This window comes from Perissodus microlepis, chromosome 23 (assembly GCF_051167445.1).
Source record: "Perissodus microlepis isolate ML-2025 ecotype Zambia chromosome 23, ASM5116744v1, whole genome shotgun sequence".
Lineage (NCBI taxonomy): Eukaryota > Metazoa > Chordata > Actinopteri > Cichliformes > Cichlidae > Perissodus > Perissodus microlepis.
The window spans coordinates 34,674,463-34,690,267 of record NC_140482.1 but is presented as its reverse complement, the minus strand read 5'-3'; the positions used below and the strand labels follow the sequence as shown (position 1 = coordinate 34,690,267).

General features: G+C 40.3%; 1 protein-coding gene across 1 annotated transcript in view; it reads left to right on the top strand.

Annotated features, from left to right (window-relative positions):
* Window positions 1–15,805, top strand: part of scfd2 (sec1 family domain containing 2) — a 111,115-nt gene that overhangs the window by 79,862 nt on the left and 15,448 nt on the right. The window contains exon 6 of the mRNA XM_084921487.1: window positions 3,117–3,262. Within this exon, the coding sequence (XP_084777613.1) occupies window positions 3,117–3,262 (146 nt within the window). The remainder of the gene's footprint in view (window positions 1–3,116; window positions 3,263–15,805) is intronic.

Sequence of the window (15,805 nt, the reverse complement as noted above, 5' to 3'; positions counted from 1 at the left end):
ATTCACACTTGGTGGGTTTATTGTTACGGACCCGAGTTGGGATGCGTGGTTCGTGTATTTTGGCTAAAATTGCTCTCAATTCCCAGGATTCTTGTGGTCTTTGGTTTCCTACAGTGATTGCTGTTTGGGCCTCCCTGTGAGTTTGTTTGGTTATCTTTGTGAAGGCATTCATTGACATTCCTGAACCTCTTACCCGTAAGGTTTATCCTTAACAAATTAATGTGCAATTTAAACCTAATTCAACCCCAAAACAGGATGTGGATTAAAAAAAATGAAAACAGGCCAAAAAACTTCTAACATTTGCAAAGATTTAATCATTCTGATGGCCCAGAACTCAATCTAGCTCAAAAGATAGCTGGTCAGGATTTTTTTGTTTATTTATTTTTTTTAAATTTATTTGTTTTTATTGTTTTTGCATTTGCTGTGAAAGATGGCTAAAATCACTTACTCATCTTTTTGGATGAGTGGTTCTTGATAAAGCTGTATCCCACAATCTGTCCACTGTGCACGGTCACATGCACACACTCATTCAGTGAGTGTATCCTTAAAGCTGTCCGCTTTTGCCTGCGTGTAACGCGATTAGTGGATATCTGTAAAGTGTGCCGGGAAACACGAGTGAAAGAACAAACAGATGCTACGTTAGTTCAAGCGAAAACACCTGTTTCTATTACTCATGTCTCTAAAACTGCACAACTCTCGATGAATAAATACTACTTTAGGCCAGAGAAAAATTATTTAAACAAGAGTTGGGTGTAAACCGTTCTGTTAAAGCAGCCACGATTAATATCTTTGTAATAACTGTGCATCATTTGGCAATGCCCGTGTCAGAACAACGTGACAGGCTCTGTAGTGAAGGGTCCACAAAGAATTGCCTGAAACTCCCTCATCTCTCAGCTTTATAAACCCTTCTAATTTCAGCTCAGTGTTTTGTATTCACTGTGCAACTTAACTGTTTTGATGCACTCACATGGCTCGGAACAATATTTTTGTCTGTAGCAGACATCTGTTTTCATTTGTTTCATTTCATTGTAGACTTCATGTCTAGAACCAAAACGGCAGACACACACTTATGTCCCGCAGGAGTTGGGAGATACCAAAAATGGAGTTAAAAGGGTGTAAATGTTGACGTTTTGCCAGGTGACTACAATATACACCAGAAGAATCATCCTATCACTGTGGGATTAAAAAAACAAGCCGGTTTTACTGATGAATGGATCGATGGATGGGATTTTTTTACTGTGCAGCAGCATTGCTCTTGTGGGTCATACCTGCTAAACATCAGAATGTTTCCATTGTTATTATGAAATCATGTAAACATTTGTCATACTTCAGGATGTAAGTGTGGTAAATATATGAAGTCAGAGGTATGCATATGCTGCCATAGACCACGAGTGTGGGCTAGAAAACATGATGAAAACCTCGTACCTGCAGGAATGGAAGCTGTCTGTTTGTTATTTGACAGTCCATGCAGTATTAAATCTGGGGCGCTACATGAACCCGAACATACTTAAGCAGATAAAATATTTATGAAATGCACATTTGCATGCAGAAACTATGACTTGGCCCTTATTGTGGCTAAGTGTTACCGAGCCAACAGAATAACTGTAGACTAGTCTTGTTGCGTTATTGTTGTTTTTAGGATTCACCGATTCATCATTCCAGTTTCTGAACTACTTATCCTATTCAGGAGTGTTAGAGGGATGCTAGAGTCTATCCTAGCTGTGAATAGGGTGAGAGGCATGGACTATGTCCCCAGTGACACAAGCCTGTAACCTGGCTGGCAACCTTCTTGTGACTTCCAGCAACAGTTTAATAATTGAAATCAACATTTTTAAAGGCTAAGCAGCTGGGATTGGGGAATACACATTTTTCCTACTAAACTCAGTTTAAACTTTGCTTTCCTAACACTGTGAAACAAAGTGTAACTTATAAATACATATTATGAGTATATAAATGTAATGATTTGGCATTTATTGGTTATATAGTAGATAATAACAAAACAGAACAGAACTGAGATGAACAAAACGAAAAATACAAAAATGTGTTTATCTTATTTGCACTCATTTCAGTTGAGTTCAATTAGTCTTTACTGCACTTTGGTGTAATTTGTGGTAGCACTAGTTTGTCCTTTCTCTGGCTTTCACTGTGAGTGCAACTGCTCATTACTTCAGTAATGAAGCAGATAAAACAAGAGTGAAGTGACGTTCACGGCATTAATATGTGCTTCAATACGTGCTTCAATACGTGCAATAAGATCTTGTTGTAATTCCGGTTAAAATGTACGTCAGGTTTATATGATATAGGTTGTGCATTTTTATCACTGTGTGGACCAACATGTCCAAGCAGAACATGAGCCAGTTCCTGACTGTAAGGAAACTGTAGCTTAATGTTGGAGTCACGCCGCTGCGTGAAAAGCACTTTTATGTGTGAACTACTTGTACAAATGGTGGAGTCATCATTGTTCTTTTTGTTACGAGCCTCTCAGAGTCTGTAGTGCTGATTCAGTTTTCAGGTCTGTGTTCTGTAACACAGCTGACCTCCTTGTTAATTAAAGGCAGGCAAATCCCCGAGCTGCGTGCTGTGGAACTGCAGGTGCCACGCAACCCACTTTGCCAGAAGCGCTCTAAACGGACGCCTTGGGCGCCATCGTTTAGCCTTCTTCACTATCTTCTCACTTGGTTTACTTGTCTTTGATATTTTTAATCCCCACTCTCCTTTTCTCACTGCCATTTCTCTTTCTTCTTAAACGCTGTCATTTCGGGTTTATTTCACAGCAAGTCTTTTCTTCCCTAGGCACTTCTTTAGAAAGAAGGGAACATTAGATTTTGATTAGGCTGCAGTGCTTTCCGCTGGAATAAAGGAGCTCTTGTCCTCTCGCTCCCTTGCGTTTACCTTGATAATTGGTTTCAGTACACACCCAGCTGAGAAAATTACCCACAAAAATGAACATGCCACATCTTATGGCCAATTGTTTTTGCAGAATCAAATGGGTTGTTTTTGCCTATTTAGCTTTCCTCTCTGGCCAGTTTTGAAGCAAAATGTAATGTGTCTACTTTTAGATGAATCTGTGGTTTTTAATGTTCTGTTAATGAGACTGTGTGCTTGTTTTTTATTAGGTTGTACAAATCCTGAGGAGCTGACCGCAGAGCGAGTTCATTCTGCAGTGGAGAAGATGTTCAAGACCCTCCGAGGTTTGAGCAGCACCAGAAACCACCTCAAGCAGCTACGCTCCATCTACACTGCCAGCGATGGAGTTCACCAGGTTGGAGGCACACAAACTCTGACTGCCAGCCTCAAAACACATGTTACAGGGTGGTTTGCTTTACCCGTATCAAGTATGAACACTACCACAGCTTCAACATATCCCAAGTTAATACAGAATGCAGTTTTTAAATGATGATTTCATTTATTAAGGGATAAAAGATATCCAAACCTACCTGGCCTGATGTGAAAATATAATTGTGCTCTAAACCTAATAATTGGTTGTGCCATCCTTGGCAGGAAGAACTGCAGTCAAGTATTTGTGTTAGTGGTAATGAGTCTTTCACTTTGCTGTGGAGGATTTTTGGCCCATTCTTTTTTGCAGAATTGTTTTAATTAGGAGCGTTTTCCAGCATGAACAGCTTGTTTAAGGTCATGTCAAAGCATTTCAATCAGATTTAAGTCTGGACTTTGATTAAGCCTCTCCAGAATCGTCATTTTGTGTTTGTTTGTTTTTTGAGCCAGAGATGGGCCTGCTTGTGTGTTTTGGATCATTGCTGTGCTGCTTAATCCAAGTGCTCTTGAGCATCAGGGTATATACTGATGGCCAGACATTGTCCTTTAGGATTTTCTGGTAGAGATCAGAATTCATGGTTCCATCAATTATGGCAAGTTTTCCAAGTCCTGAAGCAGCAAAGCAGCCCTGGACTGTTAGTTTTTCACCCACCAGCTTTAACAAGTTCCACTTGTGTCTTGTCAGTCTCTGGGATCATCAAGATGTTTTTAGACACATGTGGGATGAGCCTTTGGTCAGCAGTGGTTTTCTCCTTGGAACTCTCCCATGGATAGAATTTTTTTGCCCAGTCTATTTCATGTTGTTGTTACTCTGACTGACACCTGCAGTTCTATAGATGATATTCTGGATTGTTTTTTGACCTCCTGGATGATCCATTAATGCGCTCTTGAAGTAATTCTGGTAGGCCGGCCACTCCTGGGAAGATTCACCACTGTTCCAAGTTTTCTCCATTTGTGGATAATGGCTCTCACCGTAGCTCACTAGTTTACTTTCTAATCGTTTCCAGCCTGATAGATATCAGTGACATTGTTTCTGAACTGTTTCTGTAGATCAAGGTGTGATGTATTGCTTTTTGAGATCTTTTAGCCTACTTCAGTTTGTCAGATACTTTCCATTTAAGCGATTTCTTGATTCAACAGGCCAGGAATTAATGAGGCCCGGCTTTGGCCTGTGTAATTGAACTCAGCTTTCTGAAAACTGTGGTGAATCACACTTAATTCATGATTTAATAAGGGGGACATTTTACTTTTTCACATAAGCCAAGGTAGGTTTGGAAAGCTTTTTTTCCACCTTAAAAAATGAAATAATTAATTAAAAACTGGGTTTCATGTTAACTCTTGTTAACTTTGTCTAATATTAAAATTTGCTTGATGATCATGAACGTAAATATTACAAATACCTTTTAGAAATCAGGATGGTGCAAACACTTTTTCACTGCGCTGTACATGTAACTTTTTACTTTGTGCTTTATTTAACTACTCCATGTAATTTTCACTCTTGCTGTGGTTGTAGCTAGGGGTGGGTTTTAATAATCGATTCATCGATTAAAATCGATTCTTGCTTGGATAACGTGATATCGATTCATTAAAATCCTGAATCGATTTTTTTATATAAATGTATTTTGCCCAAAATTCCAGAATCTCATGTGAAACGTCACAAAATTTCAACAACCACCAAACATTTAAAACAGTAAATGAGAGCAGGTACACGGCTTCTGCACAAAGACGTAAACACAAAGCACGGACCCGCGGATCAGAATCAGTGAGATGTCGCCTTTCTCACCCGACGGCACGAACACGGTCGGGGCTGAAAGCCGACAGCTCGTTGATTCTGATGTTTCGGCGGGTCCGCGCTTTGTGTTTACGCCCTTTTTGCGCTGATTCTAAAGCTGTTAGTTTTATCTCTCTCCAAACAATATTGACCGAACCAGCAGCAAAAGAAGATCCAAACTAAGCTTCACATAAACATCGTCATGAATTCCCTCTTACTTTTGCTGTTTTGCTTCCACCACAATAAAATCACACTTCATGCACAGCTCTCTTTCTCAGTGTACTTCAAGAACAGTTTCCCGTCTATCCCCGAAATCTGTTTTCTGCATTATTCGCTTGCTTGTTACACACAAGTCTACCATTGTTTACAGCGCTGTCGGCCGCTGTTTTTTTTTTCCTTTTACTTACTTCCGAAAAGAAAACCTAATTTCTGCCGTTCAATAGGCTTCTGAACAAATTTAAACTTTTTAAAATTATACAAAATGCAGAACGCTTAGCTGTGTCTCTAAGAAAACCTCTGTAACTTCAGAGGTAATGTTCATAAGTTGATTAATGGTTTTCTTTCGTTTTTGATGTACTGCAGAATATTTTTATAAAATCCCAGGCCAGGAAAATCACCTTCATGTTTTTCTGTGTTTTATCTTCAGCTACTCTGACACAAAGGCATCTGCTGTGATGCTTACACCTTTGATAAAGTCTGGAAAGTGTCAGCTTCCTTTTTATAGATACAAAAATATGTAAATGTACTGATCTGAATTATAATATTTCTGACTGTCTGAGGCAAAATTTCCCAGATTCAAATAGAATTGAATCGAATCGAATCGATTCAGGACCTTGTGAATCGGAATCGAATCGATTCTAGAAATCAGTGACCATACCCAGCCCTATTTGTAGCGCAAGCACAGATTTACCAGAGGACCTCTGACCTCTCCTGCTTTTGTTGCTCTCCCTTTTGCGTCATGCAAGCATGCAGGCACAGGGGACTTCACTGCGAGAGCCTCGTCACACTCGTCTTGGAGCTTATGTAACTCCAAAGGCCCTCTCAGTGCATCTGAAAGCTTTGTCCTTTTGGTATAGACAGTGACATTCTAGAGTGGCGGCTTCACTGCTGTTGTCCTTCATTCTCATTGGGCAGTTTGTCAGAGAATTATAGGCCAGGAGCTTTAAGGTCAGTCGATTGAAAGTAAAAGAAATATTCTTGGAACTTAAGCTTTTGCTGAAGTTTCATTTAACAATACTTCTGTGTCCTTGTCTACTTCTCCTCCTTCTACCCTCTGAGGTTTATTTCTTGAGTGATTCTCTCAAATCTTACATCAATAATTTAACCAATCATACAGCCATGATGTAGAAAACCTTGGAGATGAAGTTCGTCAGAATAGTGAGATAATATGGTTGAAATGGATTGGAATGTTGCAATCTTTTATCCATTGTACATGCTTTTTCAAACATTTTAGCCGCAGTATAAAGTATATGACATTTAATATAAAGTAGTTACTATAGAGTCATAGGAAAATGTAATTACTTTGTGAAATAACTTACTTTAGTTTCTTGACAAGAATGAGAGCTCTCTTTCTCTCTGGCTTGCATGTATTCACAGAAAATCAAACCACAGCTAGCTAACTTCAAAGACTGGGATCAGTGACGTTCTAAGTCTTGCCTGTTTGCAGTCTAAACATCTTCAACCAATTTACAAACTAGACATAACAACTACAAAAAATGTAATGTGTCATTTTTACACAATGTTTCTTGTATTCACTCTTCAGTGCATAGAAATTGAGAAAAGAATAAAAAGCTCCACCATAAGTAGAAAATAGACAGCTGTGCTTCTGCAGCTCTCTTCTCTTCTCTTCTGTCCTCCCAACTAGACAAGAATTACCTTATATAAATTGTCTGTATGGACTGGGCCATCTACATGTTACTGTAGGTGGCCTGTGCAATGAAGCTCTCAGTGCTCAAATTTTGTGCTGATGTGGAATTCAGATTCGTAGGTGTGCCCCAAGACTGGAGCCTAATTCTTTCTCAGACAACTTAAATATCTAGTAACTGTTCCAGTTCAGGCTTATGTTCTTGATTAACACAGAAGTTTGAATACATTTCATGACTTAGTCTCTCATTTCTGCATCTGAATAACACTGTAAAAATAATAATAATCATGCAGTGTCTGTGAAAATGTGCCAGTAGCCTCTTGACTGAGCAAGCATTTTGGATGCATGTGAGAAGCATTGTGTTAGGCCAGACCTGGCTGTTCTTGTTCCAGGACTATTATAAAATGATTTCATATGAAAGTAGGACAGTATGATATCTGCCAGCTACTGCCTGTTCTTGAGAAACGTCAGAAATCATCCAGCCTCTCCGAGGATGCACCCCTGCCTCCAGTGAAGCCGACACCTGACGTTTTCTTATTAGGCCGTACCCTAATATGCAGAGGTCCTCACTCCAATGTTTAAGACCACTGAAGAGGAGTCAAGTTGTTCTGTGTTACCTACTCCTTTTCTTGTGGGTGTGTTGTGTGCGTGTGGTACCTGTAAATCCAGTGTAATGATGTTATATAACCCACCCTTAACAAAAGAATATGTGGAAAGACATGATTGTGGCTTTGGCTTGACATGGGTCAGAATCTCTTGCTCTGACTCTGTGATGGGACTCATGGGAATCATATGTTTTTATCCTAGTGTGAGGGAATGAGTGTTGTGTGCAGCTTCAGTAATCAAGTGTTTTGGGGTTCATCAAACCGGTGAACAAGAGCAAATTAATTAAGTTGTGGCTTAAGTAGGGTTGTTTTGGGGTTGAGCTCTGTCGTTGCATGTTGTCATTTGTGTTGTGCTGTAACTACATTTGTGTGATTATAACACTAAACATAAAAATATTTCAAATTAAAATCAAATACCGCAGCTCCTTTGTTTGCTTCAGTTAGGCTTTCTTTGCTACAACCATAATTATTCTGACCAGCAGACAGCTACACTTACAGCCTTGAATGGTCACGTGTATTCTCGTTGTAGAGGCGCACAAAACTCGCACATTTCCAGGCGCATGTCATGGTGTGAGTAACTGAGCACTATTGAAATTCCGAGAAAAGAAAACATTGGGCTATAAGTGATCAAGCTGTAACAGCGAGACGCTAAAAAAAAACTGAATTCGAGTTCAACAAAGGGCTTGATTTTATTGCTTTTCTGGGAACCACTTGAAATTGGGTGGAAAATGTTCTTAGTAGCAAGCATCTGCATCATGATGAAAAGTTTCAAGACTTTCAGAGACTAGCAACAAGATGGGAGAGTTGTATAACCAACCAAAAACCATAGTAACAAGAAAATGAATCATTTGCGTCTAAATCGAACAGATTGTGACACATGGGTGAGCATACACACCTATGACTAGATAGACTGTCCTCCCTCTTGCGTGGGTTTTTGAGCACAGGCTTTCGGAGGTATTTACTCAGGTTTTTATGTCTTATATAATATCTTTTCTCTTTCTATTATGACCAGTCATTGCATTGACATGGTAATAAGATATAATCTATTACCACCTACATGAGATGTGAAGCAGTCTAAAGCATAAGTGCATCCAAAATAAAAATGAAATTCAGAAAACGAAAATTAATGTCCAGCGAGGGCAGTGACTGAAAATGACTCTTATTGATTCTATGACCCTAAACATTAATTTCAATTGTTATTTAATATACAATTATATTAATTTTAGATGTTACATAGAAAAAAATAATAAAGGAGGGTGTAATGGCTATCTTTGTTTCTTCTTGGAGTTCTCTATTTCTCTTATATCTAAAATAAGAGTCTGGATGGACAAGAGGCTGTTTTACGCGTCGGTTTGTGCAACAACGACGGTAAAACCATCGTGTCGCTCCGCCATTCGCTTGTTTTTATTTCTCACAAACCTTTCACAACAAAAGCACCATATCCTTTTCAGGCTTTTCAAAATAAAACATGTAATAACTATAAATGGCGCTAACATTCCGGCCCCTAATTGTTACTGCTAAGGCATAACAATTACATATTAACACAATAAAGCGTCATTTAATATCAACACTCAGAATCTAACTGGCTTAACCAAACATTATATGAAACATAAGTCATATGTGTTGAACATATATCTGTTACACATGAGGCTCAACTGTTGCCTCCATTTCAAGCAACAAACATAACTTGTCGATAGGCCTCTCCAAAACGCTAGTTTTGGTTTTGACAAACACACGTCTGACAAGTCCATGTGAATCAGGAACTGTTCTCTCAACCTTTCCCATTAACCAGGAACTTCTTGGTGCACTGTCATCAACTATGAGAACAACATCTCCTGGTCTCAGATTTCTCCTAGTCACTAACCACTTCTGTCTTTCTTGTAGAAGCGGCAAATACTCTTTAGTCCAACACTTCCAGGTATTGCACCTGTCTCCACCTTTTTTTTGCATACAAGTCCTCTCTTTGAAACAATCCAGGTGGCAGTACTGGCTGCCCTTTATGAAGAAGTAGATGATTAGGTGTAAGTGCGTCTAAATCATTGGGGTCATTAGACACTCTTGTTATTGGCCTGCCGTTGACAATTGCTTCAACTTCACATAGCAATGTCCGCAAGCATTCATCATCCAGAGGTTGCTGCTTTAGGATCTGGTTAAGAATTCTTCTAACTGAGCGAATTTGTCTCTCCCAGATTCCTCCAAAATGTGACCCTGCTGGGGGGTTAAATATCCAGGTGATACCCTTTTGCATGAGCATTTCTGAGATTTATGAATGATTCCATCCCTTGATTGCTTCACGCATTTCCTTTTCTGCACCCACAAGGTTAATGCCATTGTCTGATCTCATGACAGACACTTGACCTCGTCTTGCAATAAACCTCCTGAATGCATTTATGCAAGAATCAGTCTCTAGTGAGTGGGCAACTTCTATGTGTATTGCTCTAACAGTAAGACATGTAAACAATACACCATATCGCTTAACTCTGCTACGCCCATGTTTGACCTCAAAAGGTCCAAAATAGTCTATGCCCACATTTGTGAATGGAGGTTTGTCAGGAATCAGGCGATCTTGTGGCAAGTTTGCCATTCTTTGTTCACCAGGTTTCGCAGATGTCCTTCTACATGTTACACACTTTGACAGGATCTTTCTTATTGCTGAATCTGCCTGTGGAATCCAGAATCTTTCTCTCAGCCTGGATAATATGTAATTCCTTCCTCCATGGCCTGTTTCTTGGTGAATGTGTCTCAGAATCAAAGTAGAAACATGATGACCTTTAGGGAGAATCACTTGATGCTTAACATCGGCTGGTAGTGCAGACTCATGCAACCTACCGCCAACCCTTAAAACTCCATCCTGGACAAAAGGATCCAGCTTCGCAATGTGACTGCTCCTTTTAAGCTTGTCACCTTTTTGAAGACTTGCAATTTCTTCTGCGAAGCTTTGATTTTGACAAAACTTAATAATCTCAGTTTCTCCCTTTGCAACATCTGCAGTGGTAAGTGAAGATCCCTTAATACATGTTTTGAACTGCTGCATTTGACCTGCAACCTTTTCAGATTTCCTTTTGCTGCTTTCACAGCCACTTGCTTGTGACATGAGAAGCTTCCGATGTGCACTTAACCTGCCAAGCAGCTGCTTGAACGCAAGTATCCAGGAAACTGCCTTTTTTAGACGGTACCAGTCTGAATAGTGAGAGATCAGTTTGTTCACTGGATTTTCATGTAATTTTGTAACATCCACACTCATCACCTCTTTGACTTCGACATCATTTTTTGGTATTTCTTTAATGTCCGGTGGAATTGGCCAGTTTTTCTTATCTTTTGTCAAAAACTCTGGCCCAGCAATCCAGTTTGAACACTTCATGAATGTATCTGTGTTCATTCCTCTTGAAGCGTGGTCAGCAGGGTTTAATTCAGAGTTTACATACATCCACTGACTTGGTTTTGTGTTGTCTCTAATAAGTGACACTCTATTTGCTACAAATGTCTTAAATCTGATGTTCTCGCTGGAAATGTACTTTAACACAGTGGTACTGTCAGACCAAAACACAGATTCTTCTTGTGGCATTTGCAGCTCCTTTCTCATGAGCTTGTCCATTTTTACAGCAAGTGCAGCTGCTGTCAACTCGAGACGTGGAATTGTTATCTGCTTCAGAGGAGACACTCTGGACTTGCCAATAATGAATGAGCAGTGAGTTTCTCTTTTCTGGTTTGTGATACGGAGGTAAGTAACGACTCCGTAACCTCTCTCACTGGCATCAGCGAAGTGGTGCAATTGTCTAGATATGACCACTCCAAATCCAGCAGGTTTCAAACACCTGTTGACGGTAAAGCCATGAAGTTTTGAAAGCTCTGAATGCCAAACTTGTGACCTTTGAGCCAGTTCAGCTGGGATTTCCTCATCCCATGAAATCTTCCTGCCACATAGCTCTCGCAGGATGATTTTTGCTGGCAGAATGACAGGAGACAAAAAGCCCAATGGGTCATATATTGCACTTACAAATGAGAGGATGCCTCGCCTAGTCTTTGGCACAGGTTTTTCAGTTATCCTGATCTTGAATACATCTGTCTCTGTGCACCAGTTCACTCCTAGGACTCTTTCATCTGGTAGTGCATCATGTCTCAAATCCAAATCTTTAATCTCTTTTGCTCTTTCCTTTTCAGGAATGGAAGCAAGGACAACTCTGCTGTTGCTCATCCACTTTGTTAAGTGAAATCCTCCACTCTCACACAATGCAGTCAGGTCCCTGACCATAGTACATGCCTCTGCTTCATCTGAAACTGACAGAAGACAATCATCTACATAAAAATTGTTCAGAACAGCATTAACTGCTGCTAGTGGCATTTTTTCTTTAGCATCTTCTGCTGCCTTTTTTAGTGCATAGTTTGCACAGCTTGGGGAGGATGTTGCCCCAAACAAGTGCACCATCATTTTGTATCCTTGCAGAGGTTCATTCAAGTTCCCATTTGGCCACCAGAGAAAACGCAAAAGATCACTGTCCTCTGGAGGTACTCGCACCTGGTGATACATAGCTTCTATGTCTGACATCAAGGCAATGTGATCCCACCTAAACCTTGTTAGTACTCCAATCAGTGTGTTCGTTAGGTCTGGCCCTTGCAAGAGTTCTTCGTTCAGTGATTTCCCTTGAAAGGATGCTGCACAGTCAAAAACTACACAGAGTTTTCTTTTCTGGGGGTGGTACACCCCATGGTGTGGTATGTACCAAACTCTCTCATTTTCAGGGGTAGTCTTTGTGTTTGGTACCTGAACTGCATAGCCTTTATTCAGCAAGTCAAACATGAAGCTCTGATACTCCTTGTGAAACTCTGTGTTTCTGATTAATTTTCTTTTCAGATTCTCTGCCCTCTGCATTACTGCACTGCGGTTGTTTGGCATTTTGACAGCTTTGTTTCTCAAAGGAAGACCTATACTATAATGACCATTAATCCTTTCAACTGTGCCATTGACAGAATCCATAAACATGATGTCTTCTCGTGACATTTCCTGTTTTTCCTCAGAAGCTTTCTCTGGAAAATCATAGTTGAGCTGTTGCATCAAAAGATTCTCAACATTAGTGACAGAGATGCGATTTACTGAAACACTCAGCTCTCTGTCAGAAGGAGTAGAGCAAGAATCTCTCTTGAGAGGGCCATTGATAACCCAACCCAGGACTGTTCGAACAGCATATGGACCGTTATCTTTACTATGAATAATCTCCCATGGTTCCATAGCCTTGTGCACATCACATCCTATCAAAAGTCCAATGTCTGCATCTGAATGTGGGAACTTGATTTGCCAAAGATGTGGCCACCTTTTTAAGTCATCCTGTGTAGGGATGTTCTCTCTAGACACTGGAATGTCTGCATGAGTGTAAATGTCAGGAAGATCTATATAGGTGTTCTCATTTAAACCACACACTTCTAATCCTGACAGGTGGTAACTTGTCACCATCTTTTCTTGTCCCATTGTGCGAAGCATGAATTTTGTTTTCTTACCTTCTACACCCAGTTGTCTCATCAGCTTTTCTGAACAAAACGTGGCTTGGCTCCCATTGTCCATGAATGCATAAGTCTCAATCAACTTATTGCCTTCCTTTAACTTAACCCACACAGGAACGATCGATAACACATGAACGCCTTTTCCGGCCCCTGTGGCTCCACAAATTCTGCCTGAAGTGTGTGTTTCATCACTTGTTGTGGGAATGTCTGAGACATTTCTCTGGATGCAATCATCTGCCTTACTGTCCTCCTCCTTTGTCCAATGAAGCATACTTGGATGTCTCTTAGAGCAGTACTCACACAATGATCTTTTCTTACAGTCCTTACTCAGATGACCTTGTGTCAGACATGCAAAGCACAGACCCTTTGCTTTAAGGAACTCTAGTCTTTCTTTGTAAGGCTGGTTTCTGACCTTTTGACATTCTGCCAGTGTATGGAGTTTTTCACAGTATATGCATGGTTTCTGGAAGGCATTGCTAGTGTGACAAGAAGCACTTTTATTAATTTCAGGTGACCTTTCATTTGCAGCTTGTGTTACACTTGTAGCAAATGTGCTTCCCCTTTGCCTGGATGATCTAGTCATTCTCACATTTGCAGATGACTTTGCTTTGTCTTCAGCATCCTTAATGTCACCAAACAAAGGATCTGCAGCTATTTTTGCTTGTCTGTTTATGAATCTGACCAGATCTGAGAACTTTGCTCTCCTTCCACTTGTTTCTTGAATGTCAAAGGCAGACTCGCCACATTTCTCTCATTTTGTATGGCAGTTTAGAGACAATAACTCTGAGGTTCGTGGGGATCTCCATCTCTTGCAGACTGATGTCTTGCATTGCATTGTTACAACCAGTGAGAAACAGTGAATAGCTATGAAGAGCCTTTGCATCATCTGTTTTGATTTGTGGCCAATTGAATGCTCTGTTCATGTAGGCAGTTGCAATTCTCAGTTCATTACCATAATGACAAAACAGCAACTTCCTTGCCTCACTGTAGCCTTGTTGAGGATTCATGTGCTGACAACTTCTTACCAAATCTCTGGGCTCACCTCTGGTGAACTGTTCAAGGTAATATAACCTGTCACTGTCACTGTCAGTTTTATCATGAATTGTATGGTCAAAGGCTCTTATAAATGGTATGAACTCAAGTGGATCACCACTAAAGATGGGAATATCTCTTTGAGGCAAATGTGACAGTCTATGTTGTTTGACTAACATCTCAGTGATATCATTTTGTTTCAACATGACTTCACATAGATTCATTGGAATAACACTGGCATCAGTTTGGTGCAAGTCATCTTCTTGTTTTACACTGTGACTGGTTACCTTTGACTGCCCATCATGTTCACCTTGTACCTTTGGCTCTTGGAAGCTGAAGTGCTTAACAGCTGATTCACACTGTTCCACATCATTTTTACAGCTGTCATATTCACAGTCCTCTAACACTTTTATTTTGGCTGTGGAAGCAGCAATAGCTGTCTCGATCTCAAGCTGTTCTCTTCTTGCTTTTAACTTACATTCTTCAATGTCCAAGGCTTGTCTCTGTTTCAAGGATGCGGCTCGTGCGAGCAGAGCAGCGCGCTCTGCTTCTTCTTTCTGCCGTACAGATGATACCGAAGAAGCTCTGGACGATCTTGATGAGCGGCTACTGACTGAGCTTCTTCCAACGCTGGTACCTGACTTCTTTGCAGTTAGTCTAGCAGTCACTGACACGCTGTCATCTGGGCTCACGTCATCTTGATGCTGATGTCTTGTTACGATGATCCATTTCTCAACTTCAGTCATAAACGCACTGAACTGCTCCTTTTTTGGATTGAACCAGAGCATCTGGTCCACATTCCTTTCATCTTCTGGCAACAGCGACAGTACATCATCATTTGCCCATAAGAATTCTTCATGCAGCTTTGAAAAGTTACTTAAATGTTCATCAACAATGTCAAGGCTTTCATTCTCTTTCATCAGTCCGCTAATTTTATTCATTTTTAAAGTTAATTGTGACAGCTTGGACCTTCTTGCGTTTATGTGCCTGCCGAGCTGTTCTTCCAAACCTCTTTCGGTGTACTTTTGCGCCCTCTTGTGGCCAGTCCCGCTACTGCAGCTCTGTGCCCTGGGCCTGGAACCTTGCGGGTCTTTATCTGCCATCTCTGCTCCTTTTACACAACTTCTTATTCAACAAGTGTTCATGAAACAAAATGGTCTATGACACAAAGCTGAGGCTTTCGTAGTTAGTGTCATCTTCTTAAGACCAAAAACACTGTCACTGACTTATTTGTAAGAAGTTGAGAATCGCAATTGTTCAGTTTTAGCACGACTTGTAGCTTAGCAGCATATCATAGTCCAAAACTTTATCCATGAAAGCTTATTTCTTCTTTTCTTAGATTCTTCATGCATACAGCTCTGTGCACTTAACTGACTTGCTGTATCGAACTTTGCACGATCTCATAGCGATGCAGTCGTCTTGCTCGGGAGCATGATGGTTTTACTTAATGTAATGGCTATCTTTGTTTCTTCTTGGAGTTCTCTATTTCTCTTATATCTAAAATAAGAGTCTGGATGGACAAGAGGCTGTTTTACGCGTCGGTTTGTGCAACAACGACGGTAAAACCATCGTGTCGCTCCGCCATTCGCTTGTTTTTATTTCTCACAAACCTTTCACAACAAAAGCACCATATCCTTTTCAGGCTTTTCAAAATAAAACATGTAATAACTATAAATGGCGCTAACAGAGGGTATTATTTAAGGCTGCCCTACTTTGTGATAAGTAAAGTTGCTAACATACAGTTTCTGTTTCTTGATCAGC